Source organism: Nannospalax galili, unplaced genomic scaffold (genome assembly GCF_000622305.1).
Source record: "Nannospalax galili isolate Female #2095 unplaced genomic scaffold, S.galili_v1.0 scaffold242, whole genome shotgun sequence".
Classification (NCBI taxonomy): Eukaryota; Metazoa; Chordata; class Mammalia; order Rodentia; family Spalacidae; genus Nannospalax; species Nannospalax galili.
This window is the reverse complement of record NW_008348081.1, coordinates 359,980-379,027: the sequence shown is the minus strand read 5'-3', so window position 1 is coordinate 379,027 and position 19,048 is coordinate 359,980. Positions and strand designations below refer to the sequence as shown.

Sequence of the window (19,048 nt, the reverse complement as noted above, 5' to 3'; positions counted from 1 at the left end):
CTCCAGCAAATATTCTTGGCCACTTTAAATTGCATGTACTTGTATTTGGGTCTTCAATTTTGTTCCATTGACCTACAGGTCTATTTTGTGCCACTATCATGTTGTTTTTATGACTATAGCTCTGTAATACAGTTTAATTTCTGGCATAGTAATACCCCCAGCATTGCTCTTAGTGCTCAGTGTTGCTTTGGCTATTTGAGGTCTTCTGTGCTTCCATATGAATCTTAGGATGGTTTTTTCCAAGCTGTGAAGAATGTCATAGGGATTTTGATTGGCACTGCATTGAATCTATAAATGGCTTTTGGTAGGACAGTTATTTTCAAATATTAATTCTTCCAATCCATGAGCATGGGAGGTCCTTCCATCTCCTGATGTCTTCATCAATCTCTTTCTTTAAAGATTTAAACTTTTCATTGTAGAGGTAGGTCTTTAATGTCATTGGTCAGGTTTATTCCAAGACTTTTTTTTAACAGCTCTTGTGAAAAAATGGAGTGTTTCCATGTACTCTATGATTGCTTGTTATTGGTATATAGAAAGGATACAGACTTTTGTAGATTAACTTTGTACCCTGCCACTTTACTTAAAAGTGTTAATCATTTCTAGGAGTTTTCTGGTGGAACTTTTTGGAGTCTTAGGCATAATATCATTATCTGCAAAAAGGGGTAATTTGATCTCTTCCAATTATTACTGCTTTAATTTCCTTCTCTTGTCTTATTGCTCTTGCAAAAGTTTCAAGCACTATGTTAAAAAGGAATAGAGACAGTGGACATCCTTGTCTGGTTCCTGATTTTAATGGGAATGCTTCCAGTTTTTTTCCATGTAGAATGATGCTGGCTGTAGGTTTGTTGTATATGGCTTTATTGTGTTGAGGTATGTTCCCTCCAGTCCAATTCCCTCTAGGACTTTGAACATAAATGCATGTTGAATTTTGTCAAAGGCCTTCTCTGCATCTATTTAGATCACCATGTGGTTCTTGTGTTTGAGCCCATTTACATGATTTATGACATTTACTGACTTACGAATATTGAACCAGGCCTGCATCTCTGAGTTAAAGCCAACTTGACCATGGTGGATGATCCTTTTGATGTGTGTCTGTATGCGGTTTGCAAGTATTTTGTTGAGAATTTTTGCACCTATGTTCACTAAGGTATGAGTCTATAGTTTTCCTTTTTGGTTGTATCTTTACCTGGTTTGGTATTAGAGTGATGCTGGCTTCGTGGGAGGAATTTGGAACTTCTCCATTTCTATCTTTTTGAAATTAAGTAGTATTGGATGTAGATCTTCTTTGAATGTCTGGTAGAATTCTGCTGTAAATTCATCTGGTCCTGGGCTTGTTTTAGTTGGGAGGTTTTGCATTACTCTTTCAATATCCTTGTGTGTTATTGGTCCATTTAAGCTTTTACTCTCTTCTTGGTTTAGTTTTAGTGAGTTACTTTTAGATACCTGTCCATTTCTTTTAGGTTTTCAAATTTAGTAGCATATAGGTTTCTAAAATACGCCCATATAATGTTCTGGATCTTTTTGGTATCTGTTGTGATGTTTCCTTTCATCTCTGATTTTGTTGATTTGGAGGTGCTCTTTCTTTTTGTTATCTGGGCTAGCAGTTTGTCAATCTTGTTTATGTTTTCAAAGAAAGAACTCGAGTTCATTGATTCTTTGAATTGTTTTCCTTGTTTCTATTTCATTAATTTCTGCTCTGATTTTTGTTATTTCTTCTTGTCTGCTGGGTTTGGGTTTCATTTGCTGTTGCTTTTCAAGTGTCTTGAGTTGCAATGTTAAGTCATTTATTTGTGTTCTTTCCGACTTTTTGATGTGCGCACTTAGAGCTATAAACTTCCCTCTAAGGACAGCTTTCAATGTGTCTCAGAGGTTTTGTTCTGCTATTGCCCTTTTCATTTAGTTCTAGGAATACTTTTATTCCTTTCTTAATTTGTCCTTTGACCCATGCATCATTCAAGAGTGTGTTGTTTAATCTCCACATGTTCATGTGGTGACTAGGGCTTCTTCTGGTGTTTACCGTAAGCTTTATTGCATTGTGGTCTGATAGAATGCATGGACTTATTTCAATGTTTTTGTATTTGTTGAGGTTTGTTTTGTGCCCTAGTATATGGCTGATTTTGGAGAAAGTTCCATGGGGCTCTGAATAAAAAGTATATTCTATTGAATGGAATATTTGGTAGATGTCTGTTAGGCTGATTTGATATATGGCATTGTTTAATTCTGATGCCTGTTAATTCTCTGTCCTGCTGACCTAACTAACGGAGATAATGGGGTATTGAAATCCCTCAGTATTAATGAGTTGGGATTAATCTGGGTCTTAAAGTCCTATAGTACTGATTTTATGAAGTTGGGTGCACCAGAGTTTGGTGAATGTATGTTCTTGACTGTAATATCTTCTTGGTCAATTTTTCCTTTGCTCAGAATGAAGTGGCCATCTTTATTGCTTCTGATTAGGATGAAAGTCTACTTTGTCAGATATTAGAATTGCAATGCCTGCTATTCTCTTAGTACCATTCGCTTGGTATATTTTTTTCCATCCTATCACTTTAAGGTAGTGCCTGTGCTTGAAAGTGAGATGAATTTCTTGCAGACAACAAAAAGATGAGTTTTGTTTCTTAATCCATTCAACTAGTCTGTGTCTTTTGACTGAGTAGTTCAGTCCATTGATATTTAAAGTTACTAATGAAAGATGTGAATTCCTGTCATTTTTATTTCTGTTCACATCCTTGGTGTAGCTGTGCATTTCCAAAGTTACACCATCATTAAGTTTCTTTCCATGACCCCTTGGTTAAGTTGTTCATTTCTTCAGCTCTTTGTATTGCTTCAAGATATCTCTGAAGGGCTGCTTTTGTGGACATGAATTCTTTCAGCCTCTTTATGTCATGGATGATTTTTCTTTCCCCTCAACTGTAATAGACATTTTAGCTTTGTAAAGCAATCTGGGTTGGCATCTGTGGTCATTTAGAACTGGGAATACTTTGGTCCAGGGTCTTCTGGCTTTCATAGTTTGCACTGAAAAGTCAGCTGTAATTCTGATGGGTATCCTTTTTATGTGACTTGGTTTTCTTTTGCAGCTTTCAGTATTCTCTCTTTGCTCTGTAAGTTTAGTGTTTTTACTAAGATGTGCAGTGGAGAGTTTCTTTTCTGGTCTTGTCTATTTGCGTTCTATATGATTCTTGTATTTGTATGGGCATATCTTTAATTTTGGAAAATTTTCTTCTATGATCCTGTTGAAGATCTGGTCCACAGCATTATGCTGAGATTCTTCTCCTTCCTGTATGCCTATGATTCGTAAGTTTGATCTTTTTATGGTGTCACACAATTCCTGCTAATTCATTCTTGTGTTTTCTTAAATTTTTCCCATAATCTTTCCTTGAGTAGTCCCATTCGTCCACTTTACCTTCCATTCATCATATTGGTGAGGCTTTCTCCTGTCGATTCTGATTGGCTGAGTGTTTCACTTCCTTCTTCATTTCAGCCTAAACATTCTTCAATATTTCTAACTCTTTTCTGAATTTATTCAGAAGTTTATCCCTATCTTTTTTCAGGTCTTTGATTTCTTTGTGTGCTCTTTAAATTATCTGAATTCTTTTATCATGTTTATAATTGTTGAGTTCCATGTCCTGTGTTATCTCTAGGGGCTTCTCACTGTACTCCTGTAGACAACTGATGGTACTTGGTGGGGATATATTATTTTGATTTTTGATGTTATCATTTTTTCTCTATGACTTTGACATGTGGGTTTCTTTTGTAGATTCTGGTTCTTGTGTGAGATTCAACCCTTCTTTTGTTGAGTTTTGGTCTGCTTCTTTTTGTAAACTTTATGTGCCTCTGTGGTTTACTTATCGGACATGAAAAGCTGGTTGGTCTAGGCTTCAGGTTCTCTCTTTTGATTTTCTATTGGAGTGGCCAAATAGCTTTTGTCTTGCTGCTCAGAAGTTCCCACAGAAGCCCAAGTCAGATGAGAATCAGATGCTCTCAGGCTTTCTCCTAAGGTCTGGATCCCTCCAGGAAAGATGCTGGCCACAGTAATTTGAAGGCTGGGCTGGCCAGGGAGCAGGGCCCAGGGAAGATGCTGGCCCACAGAGATGTAAAGGGAGGTGGGGGCAAAAAGGGGCCTGAGGGCTCCTGGGGACTGCAGGGAGGAATTGGGTTGATCTGGACACAAAGGATAAGGAAGCAGTGGGGATTCTGGACTAATAGGTCTCTCTACAGGTCTGGGGTGTCACCACAAGATGGGACAGTGCCTCTGCTCGGGGAGAGATGAGAGGGTGAATGAGGCTGGGGGAGTCAAGGTGTAGTGGGCACAGCCAAACTTACCCAGGCAAGCTGCTGGCTCCAGGAAGCTGTGGGGCTGGGCAGCCAAAAGATACAAGGAGAGGTAGGAATAGAAGGAGGAATTGGTTTGGTCTGGATGCTAAGTAACAGGAGGCAGTGGAGAGTTTGGGCCAAGAGGTCAGTCCAGAGGTCTAGGGTGTCAAGACAGGAAATGTGCCAGTGCCCCTGCTAGAAGGTGAGATTGGGTGGGGGAGCTGGGAGGGTGAATGAGGCTGGGGACGTCAAGGAGCAGTGGGAGCAACAGCCAAACCTACCCAGTCAAGCTGCTGGCTCCAGGCAGGGAAGTTTTTCACAAATATTCTCACTCACCTTTTCTGTTATGTACCAAGTTGAATTACCCCAACTTGAAATACTTATGAGCAAATCATGTATAAAAATCAGTATTTTCCAGGGCTGGAGAGATGGCAAAAGGGTCAAGAGCACTGACTGTGGTTTGATTCCTAGCACCCACATGAAGGCTAAGAACCATCCAACCAGTTCCAAGGGATCTGACACCCTCTTCTGACCTCTGTGGGCACTGCATGACATGGGTGCACTTACATACATGCAGGCAATACACTCATACACATAAAATAAAAATTAATTTTTTTAAATTAGTATTTTCCAAATTGCTGAACTCACTATGTAGACCAGGCTGGCCTTGAACTCACAAAGATCCACCTGCCTCTGCCTCCCAAGTGCTGGGATTAAAGGCGTGCACCACCACACCCAGCTTTAATTTTTTTTAAAAATATTGTATTTATTATTTTTGTTTCATGTGTATGAGTGTTATGCCTGCATGTAGGTAAGTGCACCCATGTTGTGCAAAGCCCACGAAGGCCAGAAGAGGCTGTCAGATCCCCTGGAACTGGAGTTATGGACAGCTGTTAGCTGCCATGTGGGTGCAGGGATTCAAACCTGGGTCTTCTGCAAGAACAATCAGTGTTCTTAATCACTGAGCCATCTCTCCAGCCCCCTGAATATGGTTTATATTTGCTTCAAAATTTATGTCCAAGGGAACTGGACTGAACCAATTTTAACATCCCCAACATTTATCACTTTTCTTCAAGTCTGTTTTGAATTCTCCCATTCAATTAGCATTGCTGATCAACTAAGAGAAAGTTAATGCTCATCAGAAGAAGCTGCCCCAAGGTTCTAAAGATGAAGTGCATTGCTGTTCAAGACCCTGCCCCTCTCAAGCAGGCTGTCACCACACTCACCATGAAGCCCTTCAGAGTCCTGTAGTGAGGGTCCAGGAGCAGGCTTGCCACTGAGCATACCTGGGCAGTCCTGTCCCAGCCATCAGAACAGTGGACAAGTACACTGGCCCCTTCCTCTGAAACTGCCTGGAAAATACCCAATGGCAAAGAGTCACATGACTAGGTTTAGTTATAGACCAACAGAACTACAACAAAACACAAATCTGTTCATTCCTTTATTTAGCACTTAGGCCTGACCTTCTGCAGAGCTTAGTGCTAGTTGCTTAAGCTTTTCCTTCTTTTCATTATATACAAAAGCCACTATTCAGATCACCCCAATTTAGCATGAATGCTAAATAAAAGTATAACATCTTCATGACATGTTCTCCAGCCACCTGCAAACCCTTCCCTCCCATTTGGTTTCCATAGTAAGCCTGAGTGAAATTCTGGCCTTACTGAAATTTGGGGATTGCTACTGGCCCCAACATTTCTAGAAAAAAAGGTACAAAAACTCAATTTATCAAATTATGCAGTTACAGGTAAAAAGAGCCAAGTAATGTATCCAGAGGAAGAAGAGAAGGCAAAGATTAAAGCTATACCAGAAAATTTGCTAAGAGAAAATTCTGTCTGCTACTGTGTATGCACACACATTTAGCTATCATAGCAGAAAACATGAATTGGAAATTCTGTAGATAACAGAATACTTATAACTAACTGAAATTCCACTTTTATTTGTTCATTCCTTTCGTGTGTCTTTCAGTTCTGTAAGAGAAGAGACGACTTGATCTGACTTAGGGTTCACCATGCATCATAGCAAAATACCAGGCACTAAATAAGTATCTGTTGAATTTAATAAAGCACATACCATACCATCAGAAAAGATATAGTTCTCTGTAGGCAGAAAGCTAAGACGAATTTATTTTCAAAAAACAAAGCACTCAATGTCATAATACATTCAAAAACATTTTGCATAAAAGTTCCAGCAAGATCCTTCCTATGGCAGAGTGGAATCCACCTATCAGCTTTTGCTTATGCCATGACTGGAAAGCAGGATCTACTGGATATAAGACAGGACTCTATCTCTGAGGTGACTCACATAGAGCTGCATATTCTCCTACAGAAAAACTCTTCCCTCTAACCAGGATTAAGCATAATGGAAGAGAGAGTATTCTGAAAATATTTTAACATTTGATCACTTTGCCTACATAACTAAGCACTGTATTTTCACAAAATCACTTTCACTACAAAGGTCTTCAAAGTCAGCTATCCACGCACTGATACAGGGGAACCAATGGGAGGAAGACGGGTCATGGTTTAAAGTCACATAGCTTATTTGTCTACCCATTCATTTATTACTTACTTACTTACTTATTTCTGTGCATTCACAAACCTTTGCAATGAAGATCCCTGCATCCATTATGGCTTTGATGTGCCTTAGCCAGCCTGAGTTCTCTAGCCCCCACAGGAAATCACTCATGGAAGGAGATTTAAGTTCACACACTACAAAATAAAGCATGTTATAAAAGTGAAATTGAGGCAACCTCTCATTCTATATACAACCACATTTTAGAGTGATTTCTTTGCTGTAGTATTCTCTAGTCAATAAATAACCAAGTTTACTAAAGCTGATTCTATTGAACCACTTTAAATAAGGGTTTTGAGTTTCTTTGATCATGGGAGATGCTGAACCTGTTTACAATAATCCTAATATTCATGAAAATATTTGCCCTACTATTAATGAAAATCAGTGATGGGTATAATAGCAGAGGTCCAGCACAGAACATGTACCTTTTGGCAAAGATATTAAAAACAAGCAGCAAAGAAGCACCTGACTTAATGTTATGGGTGGGGGAGGTGGTTAACTCTAACTCTAGCATTTACCCCAATTAGAATTCTGTCATCCTGTCACTTCTGATTAGGACTGCTGTAAAAACACAAAATGGAACAATCCTAAAAGCATTCCTTAAATGGAAATAATCAAATCCTACTGCCAACAAGCCCCACACCATGAGAGTAAAGTTTGTATACAGAAAAAAAAGATCCCATTTCTGATCCCACTCCAGTGCATCAGGCTAGGGATTTTTCCATTTGACTGAAAGAAAAACTAGGATTCCAGTGATACCTGTATTTACACAACCAAAGCAGGTGTTAAAAACTTCTAAAGCACTATCAACAAGAACCTTTTACCTGAAGAACTTACCTTGTATTTAATAAAACTGAAAAGCCTTTTATGTATCCCAAACACCACATTCCAAACTTTCTGAGTATTATGGATGTGAAACCCTGCAAAGAAGCTTATGAACCAATCCATGAAAGTTACATATAATGATCCACAGTTTTATTTTCAGCTCAAGTATACTGCATTGTACTGAGACGTAGTAAACACAGAGTAAGGAGCCCTACCTCCTACCGCCAACTTTGTCAGTAACTGCTGTGTAATCCTGCAGTTATCATTCACCTCTTTGAGCTCAATATCTTAAAATGGAGACATACTTCCAACTCTAAACTCCCACATTCCACTTTTACTCTTTGAAAATACTTGCATATGGAACACATAGAAATTATTAATGACAACACTGAATTCAGCTGATGCCTCTCCCCATGTGTCAGATGAGGTTTCAATCTGATTTCCTGCAACATAGGATCCTACATACAAAAAAGCATCAATAAACTCTAAATCAGATGAAGAACAATGATGAAAGAAATAATAGAGATCCCAGAAACAACTCTATTTAAGAAACCATATTATGAGAGCCTAGAGAAATGGCTCAGTTAATAAAGAACCTGCCTCACAATCACAGGACCTGAATTCAGAACCCCCAAACCCTTGTAACAAGCTGGGGATGGTGATGCATGTCTGTAACCCTAAAGCTGCAAAGGTGAGAGGGAGAGTAGAAAATTCCTGGAGCTCACTGGCCAGTCTAGTTAGTGACCTCTAGGTGCAGTGTGAGACTGTTTCAAAAAATAAAGGATGGGGGCAATAAAGATACCCACTTTCAACCTGAGCTCCATACACAAGAACACACACACAAATGTACTGTGCACACTATATTCACACATACACATGTAACAAATGAGCTACTGAGCCATGAAAAGACAGAGGAAATCCAAATGTGTATACTACGTGAAAGAATCCAATGTTAAAAAGCTCACAACTGGGCTGGAGAGATGGCTCAGCAGTTAAGAGCACTGACTGCTCTTGCAGAGGACCCAGGTTCGATTCCCAGCACCCACACGGTGGCTACAAACCGTCCTTAACTCCAGTTCTAGGGGAATCTGAAACCTTCTTCCGACCTCCGCAGCACTGCACAACACAGGTGCACTCACATACATGCAGGCAATACACTCATACACATAAAAAATAAAATAAAAATAAAAAATAAAAACAAAAAAAGCTCATGAAAAGACAAGACTATGGAGAGAACGAAAAGGTCAGTGGTTTCCAGTGGTTAGGTTAAAGAAAAGATGACTTGGCAGGACACCAGCATTTTGAGGACAGTAAAGCTACTCTGTGTGATACCATAATGATGGATACACGTTATTAAATATTTATATAAATACACAGAATATAGAACAAGAGTAAACTCTAATGGAAACTTTGACAAATATAGAACAAGAGTGAACTCTAGTGGAAACTTTGAGCTTTAAGTGGTAATGAGGGTACATGGATTCTAACAAACATGCCACTCTGATAGGGGATGTTCATAACATGGAGGCTGTGCACGTGTGAGAGGTATGAATGTGGGGAAGCTATGCACATGAGGGGAGGTTATGCATGTGGAGAGGCTGTGCATTTAGAGAAGCTATGCATATGTGGAGGCTATGCACAGAAGGAGGTTATGTGTATGGGGAGGTATGCATATATGTGAGAATAAGGAGTACATGGAAATCTCTTTACCTACTGCTCTTTTGTGCTGTGAACCTATAAATGCTCAAAAGAAATCATCTTTGAAAAATGATGTATGTACAAGAAGAGATGGCTCAGTGGTTAAGAGCACTGGCTGCTCTTCCAGGGGGCCTGGGTTCGATTCCCAGAACCCAGATGGCAGCTAACAATCAACTGTAACTCCAGTTCCAGGGGATCTACTGTCCTCTTTCTGACTTCTGTGGGCACTGTACAACATGGGTACATTTACATGCAGGCAATACATTCATAAATATGAAATAAAAGTAATAAATTTCTTAAAATGATGTACAGATACCTCAATTGACCACAAGTGCTTCAAATCTCTGTTTAAAAAAAGAAAACGTGGGGCTCTGGAGAGATGATTCAGAGGTTAAAAGCACTTACTACTCTCCCAGGGGATTCAAGTTTGATTCCTAGCGCCCACCTCAGGTGGCTTACCACCTGGAACTCCAGCTCCAGGAGTTCCAATGCTTCTAGCCTCTGTGGGCTCTCACACACACAATTAGAAATAAAATAAATCTTTAAAAAAATATAACAAAGGGGGCTGGAAAGATGGCTCAGCAGTTAAAAGTACTGAATGCTCTTGTAGAGGACCCGGGTTCGATTCCCAGCACCCACATGGCAGCTACAAACTGTCCTTAACTCCAGTTCCAGGGGACTCTGACGCCCTCTTTGGACCTCGGCGGCACTGCATGACATGGGTGCACTCACATACATGCAGGCAATACACTCATATACATAAAATAAAAATAATAAAGCATTTTTTAAAATGTTACAATAAAACTCCATTCCCCCTACCAACCTGCTTTTCTCCCTTGCAGTTTGTTAATGGTTTCAAATACGTTTGTATCCTTTCTCGGCTTACAGAGAAGCTGCCTGAGCTTGGATATGTTACTTGGCCCATCAGCTTTCTCAGGGAAAAAATGGTAACAGTAGCCCCTGTGTAAAAGGGCTCTTACATATATTAACCCTGATTGCTATTATCCTCAAATAATATAGTTTTATATGTAGATTTACATAAATATATCATGGCCATAGGCAACTTTCATCTTCAGTCACTATTTTTTAAAGGTTTTTTAAAATAAATATTTTTATTTTATGTGTACAAGTGTATTGCCTGCATGTAAATGAGTATACCCATGTTGTACAATGTTGCAGAGGTCAGATGAGGATGTTGGGTTCCCCTGGAACTGGAGTCAAAGACGGTTTTTAGCCACCATGTGGGTGCTGGGACTCGAACCCAGGTCTTCTACAAGAGCAGTCATTGCTCTTAACCACTGAGCCATCTCTCCAGACCCTTAAGTCACTATTCTGGGATGCCCATATTGTGTAAGTCTCATTCATCTCAACAGCTATATGGTAGTCTCCAGAACTAGCTCTTAGGCCATCCATTCTTCTACTGGTGTTTCACATTTATTGACTTGTGTATCTGTGTGTATGTCTCTGTCTATCCTTCATGTTGAGCTTTGCTCAATTTTCTTTTTATTCATTCCCATGTAAAAATGTGACCAAGTGCTATGTATAGGCAGGTTTTCCTAGTACCTGGGCTTTGCTATAGGGGATTTGGACAGTCTGCCCCTTAGATATCAGGAACCCCAAGTCCTCTTTCTTTCTTGTAAAGGCCAGATATCTCCAGGAAGGATCTTCCTAACACCTGAATCAGTAAAATGGCATGACAGTATCCTAAGAGCACAGATGGAGCTGGGAACCTTGGGTTTCATTTTTCTATGTGTGACTCTCACTTAACCTGTCCTTTTTTCCACATGTGGCTTTTAATTAATGTGTCCTTTTTGTCCTGGAAGTCCCTGTCACCATCTGTCAGCTCTGCCTGTTTGAGTGTCTTCACCTGAAAGCATTTCTATAATTAGTTTTCTCTTAGATTTGTGTCTATGGGCCACAGCACAGAGTGTTATTCAAGCACCTGGAGTCAGACACTCCTGTGTTGAAATTCCAGGTCTGCCCTGCCCAGCTCTGCAGTCAGGAGCTACCTGCCAAGCCTGGTCTTCTAGTGTAAGAAGAGGAAAATATGCCTTCCTCAGACAGTTGCTGTAAAGATGACATAATACATGCCGAGTGCTGGCAAATGAAAATTCCCCCAAACAATGCCTAGGATATACATTTTCTTATTTCTTTATTTGGAAGAGCATCATGGGAGATAGACAGTATGTGGCTAAGTTTAGACATGGGAAAGCTGAGGCTCAAAAAGCCAAAACACAGAGACCACTGCAGAAAGAGATCAGGTATACAAGTCTGCCGACATCTCTGCCAGTGCACCATGGCTACACTGGTGGGATTTAGTAGGAATACTAATAACCACAGCGCAAGTGAGATACCGGACACCAGAGGCTTTTCCAAGTGCCTTCCAGAGGTCAGCCTGTCCCAACCTTGCACCAGTCACTCTGAGGAAGGCACTAGCATTAGTCTCACATGGTAAGTGTGGAAAGCAACACAAACAGGTGGGAACTGCTGGTCCTGCTCTCCCAGCTGAGATGTCATGAGCTGGACGGAGTCTGCCTCCACGGTTCCTGTTTGTTGTTGTCTCTCAGTCTCAGGTATATTTCACAATTCAAACATGAGTCAATCAAAGTGCTCCTTGACTCATGAAGACTATCAGCTTAGAGGCTAGGCTGTCTATCCTTGGAACTGTGCTGTCCTAGCACAGTGATAGCTACATGTCACATGCAGCTACTGAGCACTAGAAACTGGGATTGCTTGAAATGACAGTTTTTGAACATATGGGTTAAAAATTATGTCAGTAAAATTAATTCATCCATTTCCTTTATAAGTTTTAAACTCTAGCCATGGGAAAGTGGAACATTACAAACGCTGCCCACACTTGCAGCTTGCATCATATTTCCATGGACAGTGTTGATCCAGGTTGCTCCAGGAAGTTTAATGGGACAGAAGTCTTCAAACATTTTTATACATATACCTCTAAAATAAATTGTAAAAGAAAAACTAAACAAACTGCAAAAGTGTACATCTCCTCACTCATCCTGGGTAAAGCATCTGATGAAATGGAAGATACCAAAAGGGGACATTTTTCTCTTGAACAGTAGGAAATAAGGCAATCAATCGGAAAGGGTCATAGGAAGGGAGAGCTGACTGATGCCTGGACCCTAGGACCATTCTCAGGTAAGCCACATGGGCTCCAGAAGCAGGCATATAAAGGTTGATGATCTGATGATTCCAGAAAGTAATGTAACCACAGTGCACCTCAGTTTTCCTGAGCTTGGGAGAACACAGGTAGTTAGCAGACACATAGTGAAATCTAATGCAAAGGCCAAATGCCAGCCCTTCGTTGCAACTAAACAAGGTGTACCAGTGTTGGCCCAACCTAGCAGAGCTCTGTCCTCTAGCGACACTGCCCGGCACACTGAGGCCCTTCATGTGGCAGGCTCACCTCTGCCTGTGCACACTTCCCCACAGACAGCCCAGTGGGAAAGGAGGCAAATTCCAAGCACCCTCCAGTATTCTTACTAACCCTAGATGCCTGCTACTTTTCTCATCCAATCCTAGGCCATTACCCAAACAGTTCAACTTAATCCTAAAATACATACATTCCACCAAGGGATATCATCATCAGACTCAACTGACACCTTTGCTCACTTGAGAGACCAAACACTCAGGTTATTGTTGAAGTGCTATGGGCTGGCTAGCGTTCCCACTGATTTCAGAAAATTTAGCAAGCCTAAGGCATTCAAAGATTGCAGTTCAGCCCAGAACAAATGATCTTGTTCACCTTCTCCTCCCAAAAGGCACTGAAATGACTGCAAGTTTAAAGTAAGACACTCTCCAGCTAACCTGGAGATGACCTGTGCCAAAAGGAGAGAAGCTCAAAACGAGGAGGCAAGGGCGCCAGCCCCGCTTTCCTGTCACGTCACGTGTGCTTCAGGGGCTCTTGCCATGTTAGGCTCTTTCTCTCCACATAAGAATGGGTTCTTGTATAACATTTCTGCTTTCAGGAACACTGAAATTGCACGTTTCCATGACTTCAGCCAAGGTGACAGCTGAGTGGGTGTTTTCCCCTAATGGTCAGTGGCCACATTCAAAGCAAACAGCTCTGCAGATGATTAACACACATGGCAGATGGGGTACACTTGAGACTGAAACAATTAGTGCCTAGGATTTTAAATGTGAAACTGTTGGGTTTGTTTGGATAAACTCAGGATATGGCAGAAATACTGACTGACTCTCTCTTGTTGCCAAACCCAAACCAATATTTACAAACCATTTTGCTGAACAAAGTTCATTTCAGCTGACAGCAGAGGCATATGCCACAAATTACAGAGAACTGTACTTGCCAGCCAGGAGCTGGGTGCTGGGTCCAGTGATACTGTTTTATATAATAGGGCACCTATATTCCAAAAGCATACAAAACACTAGAGACTTTTAAAAACCAACACAAGGTATTTTAGAACCCAAGAAATGTGAAATTTACTTGGAAGAAAAGAAGCCTTGTCTGGTCTTTCTGGCAGATTCCCTAAACCGATTTACTTTTTCCTCTGCAGATGCTAGGGAGGGTCAGTGAGGACAGAGAAAGGAGCCTGGGATTGGTCTTTCCTACACCAAAAGTAGAAATGTGCAGTCTTCCCATCTGCCACCTTTACCCATGCCTGAGTGTGCTGATGTCTGATTTATCACTTTTCCATTTTAGAGTCAAGAGGTCAAGAGCAATGACGCAGTCTTCAAAGAACTAGAAAAATAATCATCTCCCCTCACTGAGCATCTTACCAAGTGAAACCACTCAGAGGATGGAACTGCAGACGACAGGATGGAAACGCTTAGTTACGCCTGCTTTGTAGTCTTCCCTCTTTCACTCAGAGCTGGGAATAATCTTCTGAATTGTATTTACCTCTAACATCAGCAACACAGCCCTCCTCCACCTCACTTGCCAGCACCAGTCACTTACAGAGAACTTTTCATCAGCTGGAGAGATTTGTGATTGAGCTTCTCCATGGAGCACCAGCAAAATTAAAGATTGTCCAAACACTTCTAATTTTGTTCCTGATGGCATTTTCTGGATATCTATACAATATTACCATTTCTGTAGAGCCTTGTTTTCTTTCAAAGAATATAGTATCAAATAACAAGGTGGAATCAAGCCTAAATTTGGTGTACCTTTTCTAGCAGTGCTAGAGCTAGTAGCACAGGAAACTGTATGTATGTATGTATGTATGTATGTATGTATGTATATATGTATATGTATATATATGTATGTATATATATATATAAAATCTCCAGCTAATGTCATGCATGTGTAGATACAAATGCACATACACACATATATGCACCAGAACACTAACACTGATCTGAAGGAAATCAAACCACAGGTTCATATGAGGAATGCCTATTAGCTTTCATTAGCTTCACATGTGAATTTTGTATCAAGACGAAGTCACAAATTCTCAATATACTGTGGTAATCCATGCTATCTCACACTTGAGTTGTTAAGAACAAGGAAGATGTGGAACCTTAACTGTTTGGATGTGTAAAACAGAAACAAATAAAAATATGCACGGTCACTTACATTCTATCAACCAAATGTAAGAAATGGGGGTTGAGACTTCCTACTCTACAAGCCCCCACAATCTTCCAGCTCTTGTAGGCATAATGGATCAGACACTACTGACACACCAACTACTCAGTACCTAGCTCTCAACTCTACTTCTGGTACTATTTTTCACTACAAATAACTTCATTCAAACTGAGGCAGCATGAACAGGAACTGAATGAAGATGGGGTTCAAGGGGAGGTAAAGTCTAAACAGAAAACTTTAAAAAGCAAGGGGAAATAGAGAAGTCCAGGCTGGAGTGTGTGCTAGAATCATATTAGATAAAGGTGCTGGTGGCAATAACTGAAGGTGAACTAAGAGGCAGAAGGTCCTGGGGACGGGCTTGGTCCACACCCCTCAGCAGCTCTGAAAGCTCCCAGGACAACACTCAGCAAATTTGAGATCATATCTTCACAAGCAAGCAAATACTGATACGAAGCCCCAATAACACCCTGTGGAAAAAAGCCTATCTTGTCACTGAAATTAGCCATATCTACCTTAATTCTACATGATACACTTTCTTGTTTTTTTAAAAAAAATTTTACCGTGTTCATTTTATGAGTGTCACACACTGCAGAGGTCAGAAGATGGTATCAGGTCCCCTGGAACCAATGATTGTTAGCCACCATGTGGGTGCTGAGAACTGAACAGGGCCAGTCCTCTGCAAGAGCTGCCAGTGCTCTTAACTGCTGAGACATCTTTCTAGCCCATTTTCTTTTCCAATTCTTAGTTATTCCAAAAACTTACCATGAAATAAAGTGTGGATGTGTGTTGGTATTTTGAGGACCTGCTTGTAGCAGGAGGCCTCCAAAGATGGCGCGGACTCAGAGCCCTGGGATTCAGCTAGAATTCACTTCACTTCTTGGTCCACAAATAGCCTGCCAAAAGGAGCCCACGCCTCTGTACCCTGCTCACGAGCCCAGTGACTGCTGACAGACTGCATGGCGCAGACCAATCAGAAAACAATATGCTGACTAAAGGGGCTTGGGGATGGAGAAAAGGGAACTAACTATAAGGCCTGCCCCCTCCTGCATTAAACGAGCCTGCAGCACCTTGCCTAGTACTTGCTTCTAACTGACTCCCGGGGGGTCTATGTGTCATGACTCCACGCCTCTTGCCCCCCTAATCGGCAGGGGACCCGATATAGGTTAGAGTCTTCACAGCTGGCCTGAGGAGAACCCGTAACACCTGGCACCTGAACAGGGACTCCTGCCCACGGTGTTGGCGACACCTAGAACCTCGGTTCATTCGGTAAGTAGGCCCCTGGATTTGTCTGTTTCTTCGGCTGCTCGAGGGTAAGCGAGTAGCCCCCTCCTCTGTCCCCTCCACCCTGTCTGTTGTCTTTATTGTTAGACTACTTTGTTAGATCAGGGAGGCACACTCCGCCACATGGTCCCGAAGCACGTGGTGGCACCTCCCCCCTCTCGGCTCCTCCTGGTGAGTTCACATAAGAGCTGATCCATCCTGAACTCAGAGCCCAGGCTTCAGGTCACCTTGCTGCCTGTCCCGGAGACACCATGTAAGCATACGGCTGGAGGTGTCACGGCCTCCAGAAGTCCCTCACTGAGCACAAGACATTTGGATCCAATACACCTCTACATGTCAGGGCGGTTTACATGCGAGTGGCTCAGAGTGCTTCTTTGCTTCCTTTGTGCCCTCTTGGTAGTCACCCTCGTCTTCTACTTTTATGGCAAATTCCCCTTCGTGAGACCCTCCCACAGTGGGCAATTTACCTCCACAATGCAGGGAACCACAAATGGCAGCACTCAAGGTGCTCCTTAAAACCAGAGGGTTGAAAGTGAAACCAAAAGATATCGAACACTTTTGGGATGAAGCCACTAATTTAGCTCCGTGGGTCTCCCCTGAAAACATGTGGGACCCTGACACATGGATGCGGGTCCTCTTCCTGGCCCGAAAAAGGGAAGTTGGGTCAGGGATCACTCCCCTTGCATTGTTCATACTGATCCTCCTAGCCATCATTGCTAGCCTTAAATCTTCCTCCTGAGGAAGTCAACTCGGCCCACAACAAACACTGCTTGGAGCAATCTAGTGTAGATCTGGCTATTACCTGGACCCCAGACCTCCCAGACCCCCTAGACCTGGAGGTGGACGCAGCCTCTGTGCCCACTTCCAATAAGGAAGGAGCTCCTTTGCCTCTATCTCAGGATACTCTCCTAGAGCTACCATGCCCAAAAACTCCCCGGCCCCATTACCCATGGAAGGAGTTACCCTCTCACCCCACCAATAACCTTCCTGCCCCTTCCCCTGCTACCATGCCCCTCCCTCCTAGGCTGCCCTCCTTAAAGCCTCACCCGCCTTTGTCCGCATTCCCAGTTAACATCGGCCCCGATGTGGTGCAGCGTCCATGGCTGCCCACCCCACTTGCTGACCTCGTTCTTATCCTCAAGGCAGCTGAGCAATCGGGCCCTGACTCCCCATATTTCAAACAGGTTCTTCGCCAGTGGTCCTCACATTTACAAACTCATGATGATTGGTATAGCTTACTAAAGGCAGTCTTAGAACCCTTAGTCGTTTTAAACTGGAGCACAGCCTATGACGATCAGGCTGAAAACCAGACACGCCTAAATCTCCAATATGGCCTCAACATTACATTGGACATGCTCATGGGACGTGGACAATATACTGACCATTCTGCTACTGGCCTCCATGCCTATTTTCAACAAGTTTCTGACTTGGCCTTCAAGGCCCTTAAATGTTGCTCCCCCTGTGACCCACAAGTCTTTTTCCATAATTTGATTCAACAGTCAGGGGAGTCCTTCACGGACTTCCTTACCCATGTCACCGAGGCAGTAGAGCGGAGGGTAGAGCCTGGACCCACCGGAGAGGTGCTTATCAAACAATTAACTTGGAAGGGACTAAACATCCCTACTTGTAGTGCTATCGGCGCCTGTCCGCAATGATAACATTCACAAATGGGTACTCGCTACTAGAGACTTAGACCCTAGGGCAGGCCCTATTGAGGCTTTGACCGCCTCCTTGGAGACTCTTTTGTCGCAAGGAAAACCCAACCATTTTGGCACACAGGAAGGCTGCTGGAACTGTGGGGGGGCTTGGCCACTTTTGTAGCCACTGCCCAAGAGGTACAGCCTGCCCCAAGCCTCGCTGCCCCAAGTGAAAAAAAGGGTTCCATTGTGCTAAAGACTGTAGGTCACAGCCTCAACTGGACTCGGCTCCTTTAAACTCGACCCAGGGTGCCCGCATGGGAAGGCTGCTGGAACTGTGGGGGGCTTGGCCACTTTTGTAGCCACTGCCCAAGAGGTACAGCCCGCCCCAAGACTTGCTGCCCTAAGTGCAAGAAAGTGTTCCATTGGGCTAAAGACTGTAGGTCAGAGCCTTAACCAGACTCAGCTCCTTTAAACTCCACCCAGGGTGCCCCCTCAGCTCCACCCACAAGACAGGAAATGAGACAGATATTTTGGACTCTCCCAATACTCAACCACTTCCCACTAATGACCCTCTTCTTAGATGGCACTGCCATAAAGGGCCTAGTAGATGCAGGGGCTGAGGTCACCATTATATTAGAAACTGAATCCCTTAAATTCCCTCATTGGAAATACCAGCCAGGCCCACCAATAAAAGGAGTTGGTGGAAAACAAGATACCAAGCTGGTCACACGTCCAGTATATTGGAAGGACTTGGATGGGAACCAGGGCACAGTTACCCCCATAGTCGCAGACGTTCCCCGTAACTTATGGGGCCAAGACATCCTAGAGGATATGGGTGCGGTCCTTATCATGGATGACCATGCCTTTTATGATGATATCATGCTCCACGATAACTTGGGACTATCAGGGAAAGGGCAACACCTTGCCCAACACCCCCAATTCTAACGGCCACTGCCTGCCCGGGATCGACTCCAATCTTGGCCCCCCGAGCCGATCCGCATTACCTGGCTCTCTAATGATGCCATTTGGGTGGACCAGTGGCCTATAATAGAACCTAAATTATCTGCCCTCAAAAATTTGGTAACTGAACAATTGAGGCTTGGCCACATTAAGCCCTCTCTCAATAAACATAATACCCCAATATTTGTTATTAAAAAGAAATTGG

At 42.5% G+C, this 19,048-nt stretch overlaps 1 protein-coding gene across 1 annotated transcript in view; it reads right to left on the bottom strand.

Annotated features, from left to right (window-relative positions):
* Positions 1–19,048, bottom strand: part of Mtmr7 (myotubularin related protein 7) — a 114,872-nt gene that overhangs the window by 23,177 nt on the left and 72,647 nt on the right. The window contains exons 8-9 of the mRNA XM_008844512.3: positions 6,907–7,016; positions 5,538–5,663 (exon numbers count right to left, since the gene is read on the bottom strand). Of these exons, the coding sequence (XP_008842734.1) occupies positions 5,538–5,663; positions 6,907–7,016 (236 nt within the window). The remainder of the gene's footprint in view (positions 1–5,537; positions 5,664–6,906; positions 7,017–19,048) is intronic.